Source organism: Salmo trutta, chromosome 23 (genome assembly GCF_901001165.1).
Source record: "Salmo trutta chromosome 23, fSalTru1.1, whole genome shotgun sequence".
NCBI lineage: Eukaryota > Metazoa > Chordata > Actinopteri > Salmoniformes > Salmonidae > Salmo > Salmo trutta.
Window position 1 is genome coordinate 28,901,120 of NC_042979.1, and position 26,090 is coordinate 28,927,209.

General features: G+C 42.3%; 1 protein-coding gene across 1 annotated transcript in view; it reads left to right on the plus strand.

Annotated features, from left to right (window-relative positions):
* jmy (junction mediating and regulatory protein, p53 cofactor) overlaps positions 1–26,090 on the plus strand; it is a 61,262-nt gene that overhangs the window by 7,230 nt on the left and 27,942 nt on the right. The window contains exon 2 of the mRNA XM_029709756.1: positions 25,886–26,059. Within this exon, the coding sequence (XP_029565616.1) occupies positions 25,886–26,059 (174 nt within the window). The remainder of the gene's footprint in view (positions 1–25,885; positions 26,060–26,090) is intronic.

Here is a 26,090-nt window from a genome sequence, read left to right on the forward strand (position 1 = left end):
TTTCGTGCGTTTTGCCAGCAGCCCTTCGCAATGCATTGCGCTGTTTATGACTTCAAGCCTATCTACTCCTGAGATTAGGCTGGTGTAACCCATGTGAAATGGCTAGCTAGTTAGCTGGGTGCGCGCTAATAGCGTTTCAAACGTCACTCGCTCTGAGACTTGGAGTCGTTTTTTCCCTTCCTCTACATGGGTAACGCTGCTTCAAGGGTGGCTGTTGTCGATGTGTTCCTGGTTCGAGCCCAGGTAGGAGCGAGGAGAGGGACGGAAGCTATACTGTTACACTGGCAATACTAAAGTGCCTATAAGAACATCCAATAGTCAAAGGTATATGAAATACAAATCGTATAGAGAAATAGTCCTATAATTCCTATAATAACTACAACCTAAAACATCTTACCTGGGAATATTGAAGACCCATGTTAAAAGGAACCACCAGCTTTCATATGTTCTCATGTTCTGAGCAAGGAACTTAAACGTTAGCTTTTTTACATGGCACATATTGCACTTTTACTTTCTTCTCCAACACTTTGTTTTTGCATTATTTAAATCAAATTGAACATGTTTCATTATTTATTTGAGGCTAAATAGATTTTATTGATGTATTATATTAAGTTAAAATAAGTGTTCATTCAGTATTGTTGTAATTGTCATTATTACAAATAAATAAATAAAAAAATTGGCTGATTAATCGGCACCGGCTTTTTTTTGGCCCCCCAATAATCGGTACTGGTATCGGCGTTGAAAAATAATAATCGGTCGACCTCTATAGGAGATTATTTAATCAATGAAGGACTGGCCCCGACAAAAAAAAAAATCTTGGTCGACCGAGAGTCCTCTTCTTTTGACCATTTTAAATGTTTAAAATATGTATTTTTCCATATATCGACAAACCCTATGTGTTTTAATAAAATCAACTATATGTAGGCTACTGAGCTTGTCTGATGCTTTAAGCACACTGTGATGTAAATAATTACTGAAGGGAGCCAGAGATCAAGGTAGCCTAGCCAGAAGAAAAAAAAACTGTTCCCAATCCCCCTCCTCCAGCTGCTGCTGGCCTTCGCAGATTCTGCCGTTATCCTCCTGAAGTTGCCTGTAATAGGCTACACAAGGGGTCGGCAACCTTTTCCATTTGAAGTGGCACTTAATCTTACCATTTCTACCGATTTCCGTGCCAGTTATGATTTTCATATGCACATTTTCATGGAATCGTTTTATTCAATTTATAATAAAGTCTTTGTACCTCAATCATTATCATATGTTTAATAAAATGGCAAACTATGTAAAAATAGTCTACATAAAGCCAACAAATAAAAACATTGCCGCCTGCAGGTTGAAAATATTCTGATTTTAAAATAAATATCCTATAAATCTCATTGTCTACTCATGGCCTGTCTGCAAGAAACTTGAAGCATTGTATCAACTTGGTCTGGCCTGAAGCTGGCACTAGCAAACTTGCAACATTGTATAAAATATTCTTGGCCTTCAGAGTTTCCTGTGCCAGTGAGCTCCTGACAGACACAGCTGTATTAATAAATTGGCAACTCGTAAATGGAATGAAATACACCAAAACGTGTTCCTCACAAATGTAGCCTAGGTTGTGCGGTCCGCAAACAACGTGTCCACTCCGACAATGAAAACGGTAAAAGACTGTAATAATAATATATTGAATGCATTAACAGAAATTGCCGTAACTAAACAAACAATGTAGATAAAAAATTATGGGAATTAACGGTAAACATGATACTGGTGTGCCATCCCGCGGCCTCCACAATGGATTAGTCCACTCAGACCAGACAGGTGTGAATCAGACAGGTGTCTCATGCAATAAAAAAATGAAAATATATTTGTGACTGCTCGACTAAAAAAATATTGGTCGACCAGTCGACTAAATGTGGTCAGCCCTAAGACCCGATGTGGGGTCGCCTGATTTGAAAATGGGGTCGCCTGATTTGAAAATGTGGTCGCGAGAGAAACTCAGAAAACAGAAACATTTTACTTGGCTCATTGAACCGGGGTTACATCAGTAACCTCCAATAGCCGGTAGATGCGGTTGTAATAAACAGTGGTTTCTGAATGCCTTTATGGACCAGCACCTGCGGTTTCTGGGAAGGGGCCTTTGCAGGGTCCCCCACACAATGTACACATTTATGATGGCAATGTTGAGCATCCCCCAAAACACATATTTCCACAATTTTCTGCCTGTGCGTCCAACATTGTAATAGCTCCTCAGTTGGTCAAGATGGTCAACCCCGCCCATTTTCTTGTTGTAATCCATTACAAGCTCTGGAACAGATATAATTTCCAACCACTTAACTTCTTATTGGCAGGCGGGACGTTAGCTGGCCAACATCCGGTGAAATTGCAGAGCGCCAAATTCAAAATACAGAAATAGTCAAATTAAACATTCATAAAAATATAAGTATTATACATCGGCTTAAAGATTAACTTCTTGTTAATCCAGCTGCGGTGTCAGATTTCAAAAAGGCTTTACGGTGAAAGTATGCCATGCGATTATCTGAGGACAGCACTCCGCTTACAAAAGCATACAAACATTTTACAACAAAGTAAAGGAATTACAAAAGTCAGAAATAGCGATAAAATTAAACTCTTACCTTTGATCTTCATATGGTTGCAGTCACAAGAGTCCCAGCTAAACAATAAATGTTCGTTTTGTTGGCGCGTTTTGTTCAGTAATCCACTGGCTCAAAGGTGGTCACGACATGCAGACGAATACATCCTAATAGTACCGGTAAAGTTCGTCGAAACATGTCAAACGATGTTTATAATTAATCCTCAGGTTGTCTATTGTCTAAATAATCGATAATATTTCAACCGGACAATAGCATCTTCAATAGAAAGGAAAAACAACGAACGGAGCGCAATCGTTCACGCGCGCCAAACAGCTCTGGTTCATTCTACAGTCCACTTAGAAAATGGTCTCATTCTTCCTAATTTTTCAGAATACAAGCCTGAAACAATGTCTAAAGACTGTTGACATCTAGTGGAAGCCATAGGATCTGCAGTCTGGATCATTTCCCAATACATACAGTATAGGCAGGCATTCAATTGAAAAGTACCCATATCAAAAATATCCCACTTCCTGGATGGATTTTCCTCAGGTTTTCGCCTGCCATGTCAGTTCTGTTATACTCACAGACATTATTTTCACAGTTTTGGAAACTTTAGAGTGTTTTCTATCCAAATCTACCAATTATATGCATATCCTAGCTTTTGGGCCTGAGTAGCAGGCAGTTTAATTCCGAATGCTGCCCCCTAAAAAATATATATTTATGCATATCGGTACTGGTGGGAAAGCTCCAGGTCCATTTTGGAGCGGGTCCTACTTTTTGGACACGTGAAGAGCTCAGACAATGCCAGGAACATTGTGAATTTTGTCATAGAGCTGGACTTGGGCCACAAATGGGGTGCTTTTTAGTTCTGTGTCTTTTGCAAAATAAACTAAAATGAGCTACAGTAATTGTTGTACCAAAACTGAACAGTGGACCCAAAAACCACAATACGTACCAAACCCACGTGAACCGTTACACCCCTGCCCAATACTGATTCACAACAGGCAAGCCAGACATCTCACAGAGTAGGACAGAGAGAACTCTTCTCTGAATACAGTGCAGTGAAAGAGAAGGAGGAGGAGACTTGGAGGGAGAAGAGGAGGCCATTATGTAGTGTGGGTTGGTGAAGGCCAGGGACAGAGAGGGAGAGCAGCAACTCAGTGGACACACAATGGCTCCCTCTGACTGTTCAGTACAGTAGCCTGAGGCTGTGGGCGATGATGAGAATGTCACAGCGGATTGAGTGGAATGTTCACATTCAGAAGCAGACTTCTGTCAGTCATTCTGTAGGTGATCATGTCAATGGGGAGACTGAGGGACACGTTTTATAGGCCTCCATGCTGATAGTGAGAAGATCATGGGAACAGCAGGGACACTAGTCAGAGAATTACTGGGTTAACTCACTCTGTCCTTATCACAACATCGACCCTGCCTGTCTGTCTGTGTCTGCCTCCCTGCACTCTGATAACAATGGCAAATATTCAAAATGATTCAGTTGAGGGCTGCACTGTTTGAGAAGAGATAGCAGCACTATCCAAGAGATAGCAGCACTGTCCCAAACATTTATAGAATTGATTGGAATAGAGCAATAATCTTGTCTAAATAGCCTAAACAGAACCATCACAACATCAATATAATTTGTCAACAAGAACGTCCAAAGTAGCCTACAACATGGAAAAGACAGAGTCAATAACACAAGGCATTTATAGTGCATTAGTTTATTACCATCAAGGTTAGTACTGGAGGTCATCTGTACCAGGAATAAAAAAAATATGCTACTTTCTCTGGGATCCCCAGGTTGGAGTCATTAAAACTCGTTTTTGAACCACTCCACAAATTTCTTGTTAACAAACTATAGTTTTGGCATGTCGGTTAGGACATCTACTTTGTGCATGCCACAAGTAATTTTTCCAACAATTGTTTACAGACAGATTATTTGTCACACTCTTCGTCGTCTGATAATGAGAAATCACTGTCGGACCAATACGCAGCGGGTTGCGTGCTCAACATCATATTTATTAAATACGTTGAACACGGAAAAAAACAAGAAATGCAGAAAACACGACAGGAGACAGTTTTGCAGGCTATGACAACTAGCAGTGCAAAATCAACTACCCACAAAACCCCAGGTGAAAACAAGCTCCTAATATATGACTCTCAATCAGGAACAACGAAGTACAGCTGTTCCTGATCGAGAGCCACACAGACAACAAAGAAATACACAAACCAGAAAACCCCTAGAAAACCAAAAACCAGAACATACACCCAAACCCCGGAACACATAAATATAACACCCCTCTAACCTACACATAACCCCCGGACCACATAGAACAAATACCCTCTGCCACGTCCTGACCAAACTACAATTACAAATAATCCCTAATACTGGTCAGGACGTGACATTATTTCACTTATAATTCACTGTATCACAATTCCAGTGGGTCAGAAGTTTACATACACAAGTTGACTGTACCCTTTAACAGCTTGGAAAATTCCAGAAAATGATGTCATGGCTTTAGAAGCTTCTGAAGGCTAATTGACATCATTTGAGTCAATTGGAGGTGTACCTGTGGATGTAATTCAATGCCTACCTTCAAATTCAGTGCCTCTTTGCTTGACATCATGGGAAAATCAAAAGAAATCAACCAAGACCTCAGAAAACATTTGTAGACCTCCACAAGTCTGGTTCATCCTTGGGTGCAATTTCCAAATGCCTGAAGGTACCACGTTCATCTGTACAAACAATAGTATGCAAGTATAAACACCATGGGATCACGCAGCCGTCATACCGCTCAGGAAGGAGACGCGTTCTGTCTCTTAGAGATGAACGTACTTTGGTGCGAAAAGTGCAAATCAATCCCAGAACAACAGCAAAAGATGTTGTGAAGATGCTGGAGGAACCGGTACAAAAGTATCTATATCCACAGTAAAATGAGACCTATATCGATATAACCTGAAAGTCCGCTCAGCAAGGAAGAAGCCACTGCTCCAAAACCACGATTAAAAAATCCAGACTACGGTTTGCAACTGCACATTACATTTACATTTTACATTTTAGTCATTTAGCAGACGCTCTTATCCAGAGCGACTTACAGTAGGAATTCACATTTCAAACATTTTTTTTTGCATACTGGTCCCCCGTGGGAATCGAACCCACAACCCTGGCGTTGCAAACACCATGCTCTACCAACTGAGCCACATGGGGACAAAGATCGTACTTTTTGGAGAAATGTCCTCTGGTCTGATGAAACAAAAATAGAACTGTTTGGCCATGATGTCCATTGTTATGTTTGGGGGAAAAAGGGGAAGGCTTGCAAGCCGAAGACCACCATCCCAACTGTGAAGCACTGGGTGGCAGCATCATGTTGTGGGGGTGATTTGCTGCAGGAGGGACTGGTGCACTTCACAAAATAGATGGCATCGTGAGGAAGGAAAATTATGTGGATATATTGAAGAAACATCTCAAGACATCAGTCAGGAAGTTAAAGTTTGGTCACAAATGGGTCTTCCAAATGGACAATGACCCGACAGATCTTTACCTTGTCAGGTCGGGGATTCAATCTTGCAACCTTATGGTTAACTAGTCCAACGCTCTAACCACTTGCTTTACATTGCACTCCACGAGGAGCCTGCCTGTTACGCGAATGCAGTAAGAAGCCAAGGTAAGTTGCTAGCTAGCATTAAACTTATCTTATAAAAAACAACCAATCAATCATAATCACTAGTTAACTACACATGATTGATGATATTACTAGTTTATCTAGCCTGTCCTGCGTTGCATATAATCGCTTAGGTACACGTTGCTCCAACCATAAACATCAATGCCTTTCTTAAAATCAATACACAAAGATACATTTTTAAACCTGCATATTTAGTTAATATTGCCTGCTAACATTAATTTCTTTTAACTAGGGAAAAGTGTCACTTCTCTTGCAAACAGAGTCAGGGTATATGCAGCAGTTTGGGCCGCCTGGCTCATTGTGAACTGTGAAGACTATTTCTTCCTAACAAAGACAGCCGACTTCGCCAAACGGGGGATGATTTAACAAAAGCGCATTTGCGAAAAAGCACAATCGTTGCACGACTGTACCTAACCATAAACATCAATGCCTTTCTTAAAATCAATACACAGAAGTATATATTTTTAAACCTGCATATTAGGTAAAAGAAATCCAGGTTAGCAGGCAATATTAACCAGGTGAAATTGTGTCATTTTGCGTTCATTGCACGCAGAGTCAGGGTAAATGCAACAGTTTGGGCCACCTGGCTCGTTGCGAACTAATTTGCCAGAATTTTATGTAGTTATGACATAACATTGAAGGTTGTGCACTGTAACAGGAATATTTAGACTTAGGGATGCCACCCGTTAGATAAAATACGGAAAGGTTCCGTATTTCACTGACAGGAAAAACGTTTTGTTTTCGAGATGATAGTTTCCGGATTCGACCATATTAATGACCTAAGGCTCGTATTTCTGTGTGTTATTATGTTATAATTAAGTCTATGATTTGATAGAGCAGTCTGACTGAGCGATGGTACGAGCAGCAGGCTCGTAAGCGTGCGTTTGCCAGCAGCCCTTCGCAATGCATTGCGCTGTTTATGACTTCAAGCCTGTCAACTCCCAAGATTAGGCTGGTGTAACCGATGTGAAATGGCTAGCTAGTTAGCCGGGTGTGCGCTAATTGCGTTTCAAACGTCACTCGCTCTGAGACTTAGAGTAGTTTTTCCCGTTGCTCTACATGGGTAACGCTGCTTCGAGGGTGGCTGTTGTCAATGTGTTCCTGGTTCGAGCCCAGGTAGGAGCGAGGAGAGAGACGGAAGCTATACTGTTACACTGGCAATACTAAAGTGCCTATAACATCCAATAGTCAAAGGTATATGAAATACAAATCGTATAGAGAAATAGTCCTATAATTCCTATAATAACTACAACCTAAAACGTCTTACTGAAGACTCATGTTAAAATGAACCACCAGCTTTCATATGTTCTCATGTTCTGAGCAAGGAACTTAAACGTTAGCTTTTTTACATGGCACATATTGCACTTTTACTTTCTTCTCCAACACTTTGTTTTGGCATTATTTAAACCAAATTGAACATGTTTCATTATTTATTTGAGGCTAAATTGATTTTATTGATGTATTATATTAAGTTAAAATAAGTGTTCATTCAGTATTTGTCACGTCCTGGCCAGTATAAGGGTTAATTAGTATTGTAGTTTGGTCAGGACGTGACAGAGGGTATTTGTTTTATGTGGTTCAGGGTGGTGTGTTTGGTTAAAGGGTGTTTGATTTAGTATTTCCGGGGTTTTGGTTTATAGTCTATGTTTATGTATTTCTATGTCTAGTCTGGTGAGTGTGTTTCTATGTTGTGTTGATTGGGGTTGGGACTCTCAGTTGAAGGCAGGTGTTGTCTATCTGCCTTTGATTGAGAGTCCCATATATTGGGGTGTGTTTGTGATTCGTGGGTGATTGTTCTGTGTTAAGCTTAGCATGGCCAGACTGTTAGTTGTTGTTAGTTCGTTCATTTTTCTTGGTTTGTTATTTTGGTGTTCATTTTGTGGAAGTTAATAAATCTCAAAATGAGCATACACGTACCTGCTGCGTTTTGGTCCTCCTTCACCGACGACAATCGTGACAGAATCACCCACAACTCAAGGACCAAGCAGCAGAGGAAGGAGCAGACGGCGTTCGAGTTGGACTGGCGGGAGAAGTGGACTTGGGAGGAAGTTCTGGACGGGGCCGGACCTTGGCACCAGGCTGGGGAATATCGCCGCCCGCAGTGGGAAATTGAGGCAGCCAAGGCAGAGAGGCGGTGGTACGAGGCCAGAGACGCGCTGAGGGAGAAGCACGAGAGGCACCCCCAAGAATTTTTTTGGGGGGGGCACACGGGTAGTTTGGCTAGGCGAAAGAAGAGCCAGAAGCCAGCTACCCGTGGTTATATGGAGGAGCGTATGGGGTGGAGAGCGCTATGTTTCGCTGAGAAGCGCACTATCTCACCCATACGCACGCACAGTCCGGTGCGAGTTATTCCAGCCCCTCGCAGGTGCCGTGCTAGAGCGGGCATCCAGCCTGGTAGGAGGATGCCTGCGCAGCGCATCTGGTCGCCGGTACGCCTCCGAGGACCAGGCTACCCAACTCCCGCTCTACGCACGGCTACCATCAGGCCCCTGCACAGCCCAGTCTGCCCTGTACGAGCACTCCGCTCGTACAGGGCTACTAGTTCCATCCAGCCAAGGCGGGTTGTGCAGGAGGTAAGATCTAGACCGGCTGTGCGCCTCCATAGCCCTGGGTTTCCAGCTCCTGTCTCTCGTGCGGACCCGGAAGTGCGTCAACCCAGTCCGACTCGTCCTGTTCCCGCTCCCCGCACTAGCCTGCAAGTGCGTAAACCCAGCCTCGCCAGTCAACAGTCGTCGGAGCTGCCCGCCAGTCAACAGTCGTCGGAGCTGTCCGCCAGTCAACAGTCGTCGGAGCTGCCCGCCAGTCAACAGTCGTCGGAGCTGCCCGCCAGTCAACAGTCGTCGGAGCTGCCCGCCAGTCAACAGTCGTCGGAGCTGCCCGCCAGTCAACAGTCGCCGGAGTGGCCAGACTGCGCTGAACTGCCGGAGTGGCCAGACTGCGCTGAACTGCCGGAGTGGCCAGACTGCCCTGAACTGCCGGAGTGGCCAGACTGCCCTGAACTGCCGGAGTGGCCAGACTGCGCTGAACTGCCGGAGTGGCCAGACTGCGCTGAACTGCCGGAGTGGCCAGACTGCGCTGAACTGCCGGAGTGGCCAGACTGCGCTGAACTGCCGGAGTGGCCAGACTGCGCTGAACTGCCGGAGTGGCTGCCCTGAACTGCCGGAGTGGCCAGACTGCCCTGAACGGCCAGACTGCCCTGAACTGCCGGAGTGGCCAGACTGTCCCGAGTTGCCAGACTGCCCAGACTGTCCCGAGTTGCCAGACTGCCCAGACTGTCCCGAGTTGCCAGACTGCCCAGACTGCCCCGAACTGCCAGAGTGGCCCGACTGCCGGGAAAGGCCTGAACCGGAGCCACCTCCTGATATAGGTGGGTTGGGGAGGAGGGGTGTAGCACAGTGCCGTCGTTGACGGCAGCCACCCTCCCTTCCCTCCCTTTAGTAGAGGGGAATTTTTGTTTTGTTGTTTGGGGTTGTTGTTTTTGTTTTGTTTTTTGTTTTAAAGGTGCTTCCGGGGTTAGCACCTTTAAGGGGGGGTACTGTCACGTCCTGGCCAGTATAAGGGTTAATTAGTATTGTAGTTTGGTCAGGACGTGACAGAGGGTATTTGTTTTATGTGGTTCAGGGTGGTGTGTTTGGTTAAAGGGTGTTTGATTTAGTATTTCCGGGGTTTTGGTTTATAGTCTATGTTTATGTATTTCTATGTCTAGTCTGGTGAGTGTGTTTCTATGTTGTGTTGATTGGGGTTGGGACTCTCAGTTGAAGGCAGGTGTTGTCTATCTGCCTTTGATTGAGAGTCCCATATATTGGGGTGTGTTTGTGTTTGTGATTCGTGGGTGATTGTTCTGTGTTAAGCTTAGCCAGACTGTTAGTTGTTGTTAGTTCGTTCATTTTTCTTGGTTTGTTATTTTGGTGTTCATTTTGTGGAAGTTAATAAATCTCAAAATGAGCATACACGTACCTGCTGCGTTTTGGTCCTCCTTCACCGACGACAACCGTGACAGTATTGTTGTAATTGTCATTATTACAAATAAATAAAGAAAGAAATTGGCCGATTAATTGGTATCGGCTTTTTTTTTTGGGCCTCCAATAATCGGTATCGGTGTTGAAAAATCATAATCGGTCGACCTCTAATATTTATATCCAAAAATCTCAGTTTACATTGGCGCGTTATGTTCAGTAATGTTTTGGCTACAAAACATCCGGTGATTTTGCAGAGAGCCACATCAATTTACAGAAATACACATCATAAACTTTGATGAAAGATACAAGTGTTATGCATAGGATAATAGATAAACTTTCCTTAATGCAACCGCTGTGTCAGATTTCAAAAAAGCTTTACGGTGAAAGCACACCATGCGATAATCTGAGTACAGCGCTCAGCCACCAAAACAAGCCATACATGTTGTGGAGTCAACAAAAGTCAGAAATAGTGTTATAAATATTCACTTACCTTTGATGATCTTCATCGGAATGCACTCCCAGGTATCCCAGTTCCACAATACATTTTTCGTTTTGTTCGATAAAGTTAGTCTTTATGTCCAAATACCTCCCTTTTTGTTTGCGCGTTTAGTTCACTATTCCAAATGCACAAGGCGCGGGCACTAAGTCCAGACGAAAAGTAAAAAAAGTTCCATTACAGTTTGTAGAAACATGTCAAACGATGTATAGAATCAATCTTTAGGATGTTTTTATCATAAGTCTTCAATAATATTCCAACCGGACAATTCCTTTGTCTTTAGAAATGAAAGGGAATGGAGCACGTGCTCACGGCTGTTCGCGTGACTAAACTAAAGGCTTTCACCTGGGCCATCTGCTTAGAGTGCTCTTATTCGCTCCCCTTTCACAATAGAAGCCTGAAACAACTTCTAAAGACTGTTGACATCTAGTGGAAGCCTTAGGAAGTGCAATCTGACCAAATTTACACTGTATATTGGACAGGCAATCACTTGAAAAACTACAAACCTCAGATTTCTTACTTCCTGGTTGGATTTTTGTCAGGTTTTCACCTGCCATATGAGTTCTGTTATACTCACAGACATCATTCAAACAGTTTTAGAAACTTCAGTGTTTTCTATCCAAATCTACTAATAATATGCATATCTTAGCTTCTGGGCCTGAGTAGCAGGCAGTTTACTCTGGGCACGCTTTTCATCCGAATGTGAAAATACTGCCCCCCCAGCCCAAAGAGGTTAACTGACTTGCCTAGTTAAATGAAAAGTTGTCCTGTTGGAAGGTCCTGAGAGCTTTGGAGCAGGTTTTCATCAAGGATCTCTCTATACTTTGCGCTGTTCATCTTTGCCTCGATCCTGACTAGTCTCCCAGGTCCCCCGCTGAAAAACACCCCCACAGCATGATGCTGCCACCACCATGCTTTACTGTAGAAGATGGTGCCAGGTTTCCTCCAGACGTGACCTTGGCATTCAGGCCAAAGAGTTCAATCTTGGCTTCATCAGACCAGAGAATCTTGATTCTCGTGGTCTGAGGGTCCTTTAGGTGCCTTTTGGCAAACTCCAAGCGGGCTGTCATGTGCCTTTTACTGAGGAGTGGCTTCCGTCTGTCCACTCTAGCATAATGGCCTGATTGGTGGAGTGCTGCAGAGATGGTTGCCCTTCTGGAAGGTTCTCCCATCTCCACAGAGGAACCTTAGAGCTCTCTCAGAGTGACAGTCGGGTACCTTGGCACCTCCCTGACCAAGGTTCTTCTCCCCCGATTGCTCAGTTTGGCCAGGTGGCCAGCTCTAGGAAGAGTCTTGGTGCTTCCAAACTTCTTTGTTTTTGCTCTTAGCCAGAGCAATTTACCGTAGTGAGTGCATACATTTTCATTCGTACTGGTCCCCTGTGGGAATCAAACCCACAACCCTGGCGTTGCAAGTGCCATGCTCTACCAACTGAGCCACACGGGACCATGCTGTCCTCTCCCTGTAAAATTCTCCCAGACTTTTATCATAACTAACACGTGTCCATCCTCCTTTCCTCTAGGTGAGTCTGCTGGGCTATGGAACTCTAGAGCATCACATCAAAACACCTGCCATCCTGTTGTCAGCAATCCGCAGATTTTCAATGCCCACATTTTGCGGGTGACCAAATGCAATAAAGTTTTGTATAACAACTAATTTTTGTTTTATTGTAAGATTACAAAACAATAACTTTTTCATAGCATGTTGGTCTTCAAAATTGTACTAACTTCTGTGATAACTTAAACATCAAGACAAATACACTTAGAGCTTATGATTTAAAATGTCTAAAATAAATGCAAGTCTCATGTCCAGAGTGAATACATTTTTATTAATGTATATCATACAGGTGTCTCAACTAAAATATATATCCCACATGACTAAAGAATGGCACAAAGTGAATATGTCGGTGCTTGCGTCCGTAGCAGTTTGTATTCATTTGAGTGGTTACATACAATACATGTTGACAGAATGACTGCGAGACTGTTGTTGTACTCCCAGGTAAGGCCCTTGCTTCCGGGAACCACTGAAGTATTCAGTCAGGAAGCTTGAAGATGTGTATCATCATTAGAGCTGACCCCATGTAGTCGACTGGTAGATTATTTGGTTGATAGGCTGTTGGTCGACCGAGATTTCTTAAATCGAGCAGTTGCAATATTTTTTTTGTTATGGTGCACAATACTCCTGTCTGATTTGCGCCTGTCTCAGTGGACTAATCCGTTGCGGAGGTCACAGGGATGGCACAGTCCATCACTCTAAGACGTGATACTGAAATTGTATATGGCTATATTATGTTAAAATAATGGTGCAGCACTAATAAATCTAATATTATTTTATAACATGCGCTTTCTCTCGCGTTGGATACAGCCACTGTCCCCGGTTCTTAAACAATCTTCAGTGCGCCGTAGAATTGGTGCCTTTCCCTATGTTGCTATGTGGATAATCAAAAAATGAACTAGCATATTGGGATTAGAAGAATGCATCGGGGGCAGCAGCAGAGAGGAGGAAACAGCCCTTGCCTTAGCCTAATTGTCTAAGAAAATGGAGGTCTATAATCAATAGCCTAACTTTTAATGTACCTGGCTTTATAAGTAATCCATATATATCTACAGAAATAAGACAGATGTTGCTTCTGTTGCCTGTTTGAGTGTTAGTTTAATAGCCTTTGTGAGCACCATGCCTCATGCAATGGCAAAATGTCAGGTAAAGCAATTTCACAGATTCGGGTGTTGTTAGTCTTAGCTATGCTGTATTAAAGGCTTTACCATTGTTTTTGTTAGAACAGACTGGTATTACTAATCATTTATTTAGTGTTTACACTGTTCCTAACAGGCAGAAAAATTATATTGTAATCTAACAGCACCTGTTTGTCACTGTCAACATATGCACGCAGCTCTCGCTCCTATACTCTCCTTTTTCTTGATCTCTTTATTGTTATTACAATTATTATTATGATCATCATTATAATAAGTAATGTCGTTATCATTGGTAGGCTTAGTATAGTGGCCTTGTATAACCACCATCGAGCTGTAGGCCTAAGAGCACATCCTGTTGGTCTTAATACCGTAACTTACTGAGGCCTGTATTTCAATATATAGGCTACTGTATCAATCATTCATTCATTCATGCCACCACACAGCATACGAGACATTCATGCTTTGAAATGCAATCAAGCATTTTAGTTTTAAAATTAAATAACAAAGGGAGCTTTGAATAATTAGCCTAAACAATAAATACATTCACGAATGCTTACGACTGTTTTTAGTCTGCTGTAGTAAAGGCTTTATCTTTTTTTTTTTACAGAATCTCTCGTACACTTATTTATTGAGTGTTTACACTTCCAAATGGTCAGAAATAATAATAATAATAATAATATTGTAATGTAACAGCTGTTTGGCACACATAATACTCACGCTAGACTTGCTCCTATACCCTCCCCTTTTCTTGATATCCAGTAGTTTCCACAACTAAGTTAAATGTTTTCCACAGATCTGACTTCCCCTCCTGTCCTGAGCAACAAGTAAACATTTGTCCGTTTCGAGTTTCTTTTTCACGTCCTCTGCATCCATTTTGCTGTCGACATTACTGTGTTCGGAATTCGTTATAACCAATTTATCGATTTGATTACGATAGGCTATAGGTTAGGCCCTATTGGTCACATGCATGCGATGCTTACATGTTTCACGTAAAGAGAGCAAGGGTTGAGGGAATAGGGAATATTTTTTATAAACAAATGAGGGATTTCTGTAACAGACCTTTTCAGTCAGGAACAAGTAAGAAAGTAAATGGCTAAAATGATGTTGCAGCTTCAGCACGGACAGCGCAATAAACACTTGCTGTGCTATGGTGCCTTTTCGCTGCAGTAGGGAGGAGAGTGAGACAACGTGCGCCAGTCACACAGGCACTCGCTGTCATTTTTTTAACACAGTGTAACCATTGGGTTCTTTCTTGAGTCATTTGGGTGTCTTAATTATTTAATCAAACAGTATGCTTAAAGCATCAGACAAGCTCAGTACATATGTAGTGCAAGTCAATATTAGGAAGGTGTTCTTAATGTTTGGTATACTCAGTGTATATACAGGCAGTTTGTGGGACTGGTAACAGATAAAGACTGACTGATGCTGTTGAAATGCAGTTCTTTAGGAGAAATGACCACACAGGATTTGTGTACATCTTGCCAGCCAAGGACGACAAGGTTTGGGTGGCTGCAGGTCAAGTTGTCCAGTCCCTGTGTCCTTTTTGGACAACGGAGAGGAGGCACCATTTCATAGAGCCTGTGCTGGCAGATTGAATGGTGTGAAATTAATACAAAGCATGAGTTTGAAAAACAAAGTTTAATTGAGTTTTTGTATGTTTATTCTGTTACTCAGTAGGTGATTGATAATAGTATTTAATATTTTAAATAAAACATTTAATTTAATGATCTAGAATGAAATTATTAAAACATACATTTGAAATGGAGTGCAGTGAGGTATGCAGCACTCTAATTCGCAATGAAAATAGACATTTTCAAGTAAAGAATTGTAAATGCATTCTTTAGCACATTTTGTGCATTTATGGTTGGTTAAGACACTTTGATAGCCTACGCAATAACTATTCAAGATACTGGTGATTTCTTGGCTCTTTTGAGGTACACTGCGTTTTCAGATGACAACAACAGTATTATGATGAAGTTTGGTGAAAAAATCTTTAGTATATAACCACTCATTTTGTACATTTTCATCGTTGTTTTTGTGTGTAGCCAAGCCTTACTTTCAAAGTGGCTATTAATATTTTACCCTAAGACTTTGAGATTCACAGACATTTGCTGATGTGTCCGTTCTCCCAAAAATGCATGTCCATTTCCGTCACATCTATAACGCAAGTTCTGTTGTGCCGTTACTTCAAAGTGGTATTACTTAGAATTTTGTGTCAACACTTCCCCTGTAGGGTTCTACAAATATACACGTTAACATTTTAATTTATGCTTGATAAGTCAATTCTGTGAGACATTTTGTTTCTTATTTTGTAACATCCATAACGCTGGAATTGTCCTAAAGTAAAATAAGTCAGAAGCCAGATGGCATTGCCAAGTTCATGCATTTTACCAACAAAAATCATATACACATATAAGAGACAATTACTTTCAAGCAGATCATTGTAGTTTTATTCTAGGACTTCAGGCCGAGGAGTCATAGCTACTTGTTTGTAGAACCGGTGTCTTCACCAGATATTGTCCCCAGTCTGCTCCAGTCTTCACCTGAACGATCATCACAGGCAAAATCACAGGCTGTGTCATGCACTTGAGACGTTGCTTACTAGCGCACGTGCTTCACACATCTTTTTCTTTAGCAGCCTGGGAAAAAAATAGTACATATATTCATAATTGTTTTTGCCATGAGACTGGGTGTATATTCTATTTATATTGGCAAATTTAACTTGCAACATGGCCTTTAACAGTAAGATGGAAACTCCCATTCTGTAAAAGTCTACTATGCTCCTGTAATTAAGTCAGAGTTTTCCTCAGACCTCCCTTCCCTCAGACCTCCACACCCTATTGTGCCTGAGAAGTCTTTACATCTGTACAGCCCAAGATACAGCTTCAATAGCTATCTATAGCTTTTCATCTTCTCTTCCCTGCACAGGATTTCATTCTCTGTATGTAAAATAGTAGGCTATATAAGAGCTTGTCTGTTGAGTGTTTCTGAGATGAGTGGCATGACTGTAAAGGGACAGCTCTGGTTGGTTGCCTTGGGTTTTAGCCCCCTGCCTAGCAGAGTCAGAGCAAGTATGCCCTATATTTCTGAAGGGATTTAATAATTCCTCTGGCCTGTGTGTGTGTGTGTGTGTGTGTGTGTGTGTGTGTGTGTGTGTGTGTGTGTGTGTGTGTGTGTGTGTGTGTGTGTGTGTGTGTGTGTGTGTGTGTGTGTGTGTGTGTGTGTGTGTGTGTGTGTGTGTGAGTTAGTCATGGGGAGTTAGCATGTCAGACACAGGGCGTTAGACTCCCACTGCAGCACTGAGGATTAGTTGAAATTAGCCCACACACATCTCCCCCACCATTCAGGGCAGGGACCCAGGCTTTGGGTCAAAGGTAATTGAAGGTAGTGTGTGTGAGGGCCTGCGGAACTGCACATTTTCCGACCTGTAGCTAAGTTAAGCGGCTTTGATGTTGCTTCCTCCTAGACACTGATCTAAGGTGAGTTTTGCATTCCTCACTCCCCCTTAATGGTTACATAAGGGTTGGGGGAGGGAAACTGATCCTAGGTCTGTGTCTACGGCCAACTTGTACCTCAAGCAAGGTAAGCAAACTCACTTGGTAGGCTTGCTATTATAATAGCAGGAACAGTACCTGCCTGGTTTCAGTTGATGTGTGGATGATTGTATGCAAAGTTCCATGCGCTCAAATGTGCACACATTTACAAATCAAATCAAATTGTATTGGTCACATACAAATGGTTAGCAGATGTTAATGCGAGTGTAGCGAAATGCTTGTGCTTCTAATTCCGACAGTGCAGTAAATCTAACAAGTACTCTAACAAATTCACAACGGCTACCTTATACACACAAATGTAAAGGGATGAATAAGAATATGTACATATAAATATATGGATGAGAGATGGTCGTGTGGCATAGGCAAGATGTGGTAGATGGTATAGAATACAGTTATACAGTTGAAGTCGGAAGTTTACCTACACTTAGGTTGGAGTCATTAAAACTAGTTTTTCAACCACTCCACACATTTTTTGTTAACAAACTATAGTTTTGGCAAATTCGGTTAGGACACCTACTTTGTGCATGACACAAGTAATTTTTCCAACAATTGTTTACAGGCAGATTTTTTCACTTATAATTCAGTGTATCACAATTCCAGTGGGTCAGAAGTTTACATACACTAAGTTGACTGTGCCTTTAAACAGCTTGGAAAATTCCAGAAAATGATGTCATGGCTTTAGAAGCTTCTGATAGTGTCACAGTCGTCTTCGTCTTCAGAAGAAATAGAAAAGTCCTCATCAGAAAAAGTAGACCAATACGCAGCCGAGGTCGTGTTCATCTTTGAGTTTAATTAATCGATCACTTGAACACTATACAAAAACAATAAACAACGACAGTGCAACAGTTTTGCAGGCTATACAAAAACGCAGTGCAAAAACAATTCCCCACAAAAGACACACACAAACACACCCTAATATATGGGACTCTCAATCAAAGGCAAATGGACAACACCTGCCTTCAATTGAGAGTCCCAACCCCAATTGACCACACATAGACATACAACAGCTAGATCAATCCTAGACATACATAACAAGGAACAGTGCCCAAAAACCCCGGAATACACAAATCCCCTACAACAAACACACCACCCCGAATACCATAAAACGAATACCCTCTGCCACGTCCTGACCAAACTACAATAACAATTAACCCTTCTACTGGCCAGAACGTGACAGATAGGCTAATTGACATAATTTGAGTCAATTGGAGGTGTACCTTTGGATGCATTTCAATGCCTACCTTCAAACTCAGTGCCTCTTTGCTTGACACCTCGAAAACCATAATGACTTGGAGAAGATCTGCAAAGAGGAGTGAGATGTGTGCAAGCCTGGTGGCCAACTACCAGAAACGTCTGACCTCTGTGATTGCCAACAAGGGTTTTGCCACCAAGTACTAAGTCATGTTTTGCAGAGGGGTCAAATACTTATTTCCCTCATTAAAATGCAAATCATTTTATAACATTTTTGACATGCGTTTTTCTGGATTTTTTTGTTGTTATTCTGTCTCTCACTGTTCAAATAAACCTACCATTAAAATTATAGACGGATCATTTCTTTGTCAGTGGGCAAACGTACAAAATCAGCAGGGGATCAAATACTTTTTTCCCTCACTGTACCTTTATTACATCAATTTTTTTAAAGTGGCCAGAGATTTGAGTCTGTATGTTGGCAGCAGCCTCTCTGTGTTAATGATGGCTGTTTAACAGTCTGATGGCCTTGAGATTGAAGCTGTTTTTCAGTCTCTCGGCCCCAGCTTTGATGCACCTGTACTGACCTCGCTTTCTGGCTGATAGCGGGGTGAACAGGCAGTGGCTCGGGTGGTTATTGTCCTTGATGATCTTTTTGGCCTTCCTGTGACATCGGGTGCTGTAGGTGTCCTAGAGGGCAGGTAGTTTGCCCCCGGTGATGCGTTTTGCAAACCGCACTACCCTCTGGAGAGCCTTGCCGTTGTGGGCAGAGCAGTTTCCGTATCAGGCGGTGATACAGCCCGACAGGACGCTCTCGATTGTGCATCTGTAAAAGTTTGTGAGTGTTTTAGGTGACAAGCCAGCGCTGTTGCCCATTCTTCACCACGCTGTCTGTGTGGGTGGACCATTTCAGTTTGTCCGTGATGTGTACGCCGAGGAACTTAACTTTCCACCTTCTCCACTACTGTCCCGTCGATGTGGATGGGGGGATGCTCCCTCTGCTGTTTCCTGAAGTCCACGATCATCTCCTTTGTTTTGTTGACGTTGAGTGAGAGGTTGTTTTCCTGACACCACGCTCCGAGGGCCCTCACCTCCTCCCTGTAGAGACGTCTCGTTGTTGTTGGTAATCAAGCCTACCACTGTAATGTCGTCTGCAAACTTGATGATTGAGTTCTAGGCGTGCATGGCCACGCAGTCTTGGGTGAACAGGGAGTACAGTAGGGGGCTGAGAACGCACCCTTGTGGGGCCCCAGTGTTGAGGATCAGCGGGGTGGAGATGTTGTTTCCTACCTTCACCACCTGGGGGTGGCCCATCAAAGTCCAGGACCCAGTTGCACAGGGCGGGGTCGAGACCCAGGGTCTCGAGCTTATTGACGAGTTTGGAGGGTGTTCAATGCTAAGCTGTAGTCAATGAACAGCATTCTTACATGGGTATGCCTCTTGTCCAGATGGAATACAATGTATGTTGTTCAAGCTAAATACACACACACACACACACACACACACGCCCAGTGTGAGGGATTGCAGACTTTTGCCATATTACTTTTTATTTTATTTTCTGTAGCGCATAAATAGCTAACAGCTGACTAATGTGAACTCTGAAGTGATGTGATCTTTCAAAGGAAGGACTGCTGTTTACATCATAGGAAGGGTGTTTCCTGCCTTCCAGGCCTACTGGCATTACACTATGAAGACCAGGCAGATTTCACACTGATAGACTGGTAGAGTTAGGCTTGATAAGTTCCCGCTGGTGTACAATTGTTATTAGTATGATTCTAATTACCCTTTTGTGTGTGTGATCATAATTGCTCACTCATGTTCCCACTGCGCTGCTAAGTTTACCTTACGATGGTTGTCTGAACTTTGTGGATTCTCCACCAATCAGAGGTTTTTTGCTACTCTTTCCCAGCCAATCAGGGTTGTTTGTTATAAAGAGAGCCAGCCAATCCCTGTAGTGATATGTGTGCTCTGGCCAGAAATCAACTACCACACACAAACACATACACACTCGGTCATTCATCAATCTGTGCACCCAGGGCTGTAACCACAGCCACCGCCTGCCTTAACCACAGTTGGGTCAGAGGTCACAGGAAATGTCACTCACCAGACAACATATTCCGTTCTTGCCTCGAAGGTTGCATTGATCCCCCTACTGGATTTTTGGAATTTATGCATATGGGCAGCTTGTACCTTCTCTGATTCAGAGGGGTTGGGTTAAATGCGGAAGACACATTTCAGTTGAATGCATTCAGTTGTACCACTGACTAGGTATCCTAATGCAACAGTTCTAGTGCTACAGTAGCTCCCTCCCTCTTAGCCAGCCCTCTCTTAGCTAAGTGCAGGGCTGGCCTGTCTATGGTTACCTTGGAGATGCTTGGCCAAGGTAAACAGTAGGAGCAGTGTTGGAGCTGAATCGACCAGTGTCTGTCTCTAGCCCCTGATCCCTAGAGTGGACCTGTGTGTGTGGCTGGCTATGGAAAGCCTGGCTAGGGTTAACAACTTAAGAGCCCCTATTCATCCTATCCACAGCTCCTCCTCTGTTTTCAAGCCACACCAGACAGACAGAGCAGAAGGGTACTGTTAGGCTATTCACTGCTTAGATTGGTGATGTAGCAGCAAACTTTCAATATACATTCAATATTACCCCTGGGAGAACTGAGGGAGGGTTGTACTGTATGAATTGAAACGAGTGGTTTCTAGTAGAGGGCTGCATTCCTGAGGTTCCCGAAAAAGGCTGCGGTGTGGTCAGCATTTTTCATGCTGCGGGTCGGTCAGACAGACAACTTTGGGATGAAAATATTTTTGTTGTCCCGCAGATTATTTGGAAATAATCATCTTTCTGCTTTGTATGCATTAGCCTACCTATTGTATTAAAAGTACATTTTTCATATTATTCAAACACAGAATTTGCTGCTTCAACTTCAGTAGTCTACCTCTCCTAGTTGGGCGTCTGAGTTCAAGTCTGAGTTCTAGTATGTGTGGTCTCATTGAAATAGAGTAGACTGCCTACAAGGGCGGAGAATCACGTGGTAGTTAACTTAAATTCTGAAATTAACTTGAATATGATTAGACTAGTTTACAACAGTGTCTGTGAATAAATATTGATAATGGAAAGAAGTGGAGGGTGCTCAACCAATGTGAGTCGAGGTGCAATCAAAAAATGTAATCATCATGGAAAAGGCACAAAGCGAGCATATGTTAGGCTACTATGGTGAGCGAGCATTGCACCTTTTCATTTTCAATAAGTATTGATTACCCATTTATTTGTCTTTGCCTGCAAATCAGCCTCCTGAAAGGTAGGCAAAATTTTCCTTCACTCTGCGGTCCAACTCATCCCAAAATATCCCAATTGGGTTGAGGTCGGGGGGTTGTGGAGGCCAGGCCATCTGACGCAGCACTTCATCACTCTCCTTTGTCAAATAGCCCTTACACAGCCTAAAGGTGTGTTGGGTCATTGTCCTGTTGAAAAACAAATGCTAGTCCTAAACGCAAACCAGATGGGATGGAATATCGCTTCAGCATGCTGTGGTAGCCATGCTGGTTAAGTGTGCCTTGAATTCTAAATAAATCACCAACCGTGTCACCAGCAAAGCACCATCACACCTCCTCCATGCTTCACGGTGGGAACCACACATGCGGAGATCATCCGTTCACCTACTCTGCGTCTCACAAAGACATGGCGGTTGGAACCAAAAATCTCACATTTGGACTCACCGGTCTAATGTCCATTGCTCGTGTTTCTTGGCCCAAGCAAGTCTCTTCTTCCTATTGGTGTCATTTAGAGTTACCAGTCTCAGAAAGTGCAGCCCAAATAAATGCTTCACAGAGTTCAAGTAACAGACACATCACAAGATCAACTGTTCAGAGGAGACTGCGTGAATCAGGCCTTCATGGTCGAATTGCTGCAAAGAAACTACTACTTAAGGACACCAATAACAAGAAGAGACTTGCTTGGGCCAAGAAACACGAGCAATGGACATTAGACCGGTAGAAATCTGTCCTTTGGTCTGATGAGTCCAAATTTGAGATTTTTTGTTCCAACCGCCGTGTCTTTGTGAGACACAGATTAGGTGAATGGATGAACTCCACATGTGTGGTTCCCACTGTGAAGCATGGAGGAGGAGGTGTGGGGGTGCTTTGCTGCTCACACTGTGATTTATTCAGAATTCAAGGCACACTTAACCAGCATGGCTACCACAGCATTCTGCAGCAATACACCAGTCCCACTAAGCGCAAACCAGATGGGATATCATTTGTTTTTCAACACCTACAGACTGTGTGAGGGCTATTTGACCAAGAAGGAGAGTGATGTAGTGCTGCGTCAGATGACCTGGCCTCCACAATGACCCGACCTCAACCCAATTGAGATGGTTTGGGATGAGTTGGACCGCAGAGTGAAGGAAAAGCAGCCAACAAGTGCTCAGCATATGTGGGAACTCCTTCAAGACCATCGGAAAAGCATTCCAGGTGAAGCTGGTTGAGAGAATGCCAAGTGTGTGCAAAGCTTTCAAGAATATAAAATATATTTTGATTTGTTTACAGTTTTTGGTTACTACATGATTCCATATGTGTTATTTCATAGTTTTCATGTCTTCAGTATATTTTTTACAGTGTAGAACATAGTAAATGAATGGAATGAGTAGGTGTGTCCAAACTTTTGACTTGTACTGTATGTATTGGATAACGGCACAATCATTTGGGCTTTTTGGGGCTTGGCCTCATTAAATGTCTTTAATATAGGGCTCATACATTTATTTTATTTTTAAAAATGTATTTCACCTTTATTTAACCAGGTAGGCTAGTTGAGAACAAGTTCTCATTTACAACTGCGACCTGGCCAAGATAAAGCAAAGCAGTTCGACACATACAACAACACAGAATTACACATGGAATAAACAAGCTTCCAGTCAATAATACAGTAGAAAAAGTCTATATACAGTGTGTGCAAATGAGGTAGGATAAGGGAGGTAAGGCAATAAATAGGCCATGGTGGCGAAGTAATTACAATATAGCAATTACACACTGGAATGGTAGATGTGCAGAAGATGAATGTGCAAGTAGAGATACTGGGGTGCAAAGGAGCAAGATAAATAAATACAGTATGGGGATGAGGTAGTTGGATGGGCTATTTACAGATAGCCTATGTACAGGTGCAGTGATCTGTGAGCTGCTCTGACAGCTGGAGCTTAAAGCTAGTGAGGGAGATATGAGTCTCCAGCTTCAGTGATTTTTGCAGTTCGTTCCAGTCATTGGCAGCAGAGAACTGGAAGGAAAGTAATGTATGGCTCATCAGTCTGAAGTAGCATCAGTCTTGAATTTTCGGTCAAAGCTTTAATCAATGCTTTATTATGCTTTTGAAAGACACTTCCGGTTTTGGCAGGAAATACCGGGTTACCTGGGAGAAAAGTGATTTATTCTTGGGATGGAACATTTTGTCAAATACCGGGAAAATATTCCACCCTAGTTGTTCTGATATATGATTAAATTGACTATCGTGAAATGACATTGACGCTATATAGTGAAATGCAAGACTATACTCTATTTGAACTTTACAAATCACAACTGTGCAGTTTTATTAGTTAGGCTGTATCAGTTTGTTCAAAATGAAGTGTAAATGAATTAACTAAACCTTATTTTTTCTGTCATACTAAGATTATTTAATGAGAATGTTACTGTAATATCATAAATAAAGGGAAAAAATTTCACAGTCTGGAATGATCTAGTCATTAACTTCTCAGGGCTACGTGGGACTCTACCGTCCCACCCACGGTTTACACTATTCAACAGCCAGTGAAAAATACAAAACAACAAAATGTCATAATTCAAAGTTCTCAAACATACAACTATTTTACACCATTTTAAAGATAAACCTCTCCTTAATCCAACCACATTGTCCGATTTCAAAAAGGCTTTACGGCGAAAGCATAAAGTTAGATTATGTTAGGACAGTGCCAACACAAGAAAAACCACACAGCCATTTTCCAAGCAGGAGAGGGGTCACAAAAACCATAAATACAGCTAAAATTAAGCACTAACCTTTGACGATCTTCATCAGATGACACTCCTAGGACTCAATGTTACACAATACATGTATGTTTTGTTCGATAAAGTTCATATTTATATAAAAAAAAAAACATTTTACATTGGCGCATGATGTTCAGAAAATATTTTTCCTCCAAAACTGCCGGTGAATCAGCACAACAATTTATACAAAAATACTCATCATAAACGTTGATAAAATATTCAACTGTTATTCAAAGAATTATAGATAAACATCTCCTGAATGCAACCGCTGTGACAGATTTCAAAAAAGCTTCACGGGGAAAGCACACTTTGCAATAATCTGAGTACGGCGCTCAGAAAAATACATCATACAATACAGATACCCGCCATTTTGGAGTCATCTAAAATCATAAATAGCATTATAAATATTCACTTACCTTTGATGATCTTCATCAGAAGGCACTTCCAGGAATCCCAGGTCCACAATAAATGTTGTTTTGTTCGATAAAGTCCATAATTTATGTCCAAATACCTCCTTGTTGTTTGCGCGTTCAGCAAGCTACTCCAAATGTAGGAAGGGCGCCGAAAATTTCACAACGAAAAGTCAAAATAAGTTCTATTTACGTTCGTTGAAACATGTCAAACGTTGTATAGCATCAATCTTTAGAGCCTTTTTAACATAAAACTTCAATAATATTCCAACCGGACGATTCCAATGTCTTGAAAAATGTTATGGAACACAGCTACCTCATCACGTGAATGCGCGCCAATGAACTCATGTCCTTTTCTGAGTCACCAACTTCCCGGCCTTCTTGTTCGCTCTCTGTTCACTGCAAAAGCCTGAAACAAGGTTCTAAAGACTGTTGACATCTAGTGGAAGCCTTAGGAAGTGCAAAATGAACCCTAAGTCACTGTGTTGTGTGTTAGATAGGCAATGATAGGCAATGACTTGAAAAGACTACAAGCATCAGATTTCCCACTTCCTGGTTGGATTTTTCTCAGGTTTTTGCCTGCCATATGAGTTCTGTTATACTCACAGACATCATTCAAACAGTTTTAGAAACTTCAGAATCTACTAATAATATGCAAATATTTGACTCTGGGCCCGAGTATTAGGCAGTTTACTCTGGGCACGCTTTTCATCCGAAATCGATAATACTGCCCCCTATACCTTGACAGGTCGGAGCAAACCGATTTATATCGGTTATCGCAATATTTGGAGTACCATATTGTAGAAGAGGTCTCCCCAAATATTTCTCAACCTTAATGGCCACAGACCCTTAAACATTTACACATGCTCACACACATATGTATGCTTGTGCACTGCACACATGCTCAATCCTTCTCATTTTACCAGTACTGTAACTTTTGGTAAATACTTTTTTTTCTCTGTGCAGCTGGTGAAAGAGCTCTTTGTTTAGACAGCCATTATGAAATGGTCTGTGCTGGTGCTGGGGCTGAGACCACCACACACTGTGCCAGTCACTCCTGTGAATCAGCAATGGAACTAGTTTCAACACAGTCTGAAATATGAGCTATTCCTGACCATTGTTAGCGCCTTTCCTATAACACCTTATTCAGAGGCACAGAATAAACTTCTTCAAACTATGCCCCATCTTTTCCTGTTTCTTCTTCTAATCCTCCTAAACCAGTCTTGCTGCTGAAATGTTTAATTTGGTTCCTTTTTATTTTTGATGTTTTGCTGAATTGCTAAATGATCTTCTTTGTGTGTGTGTGTGTAGCTTTTGGAGAGGCACCGGGCCATGGAGAGTATGGTGGAGCTGCTGCAGGTCTATCCAGAGGAGGACGAGGCCTATGGAGAGTTACTGGAGGCTACAACACAACTCTACCACTACCTGCTACAGCCCTTCAGAGACATGAGAGAGCTGGCCATGCTGCGCAGACAGCAGATCAAGGTAACACACACACACTAGGGCTGGGCAATAT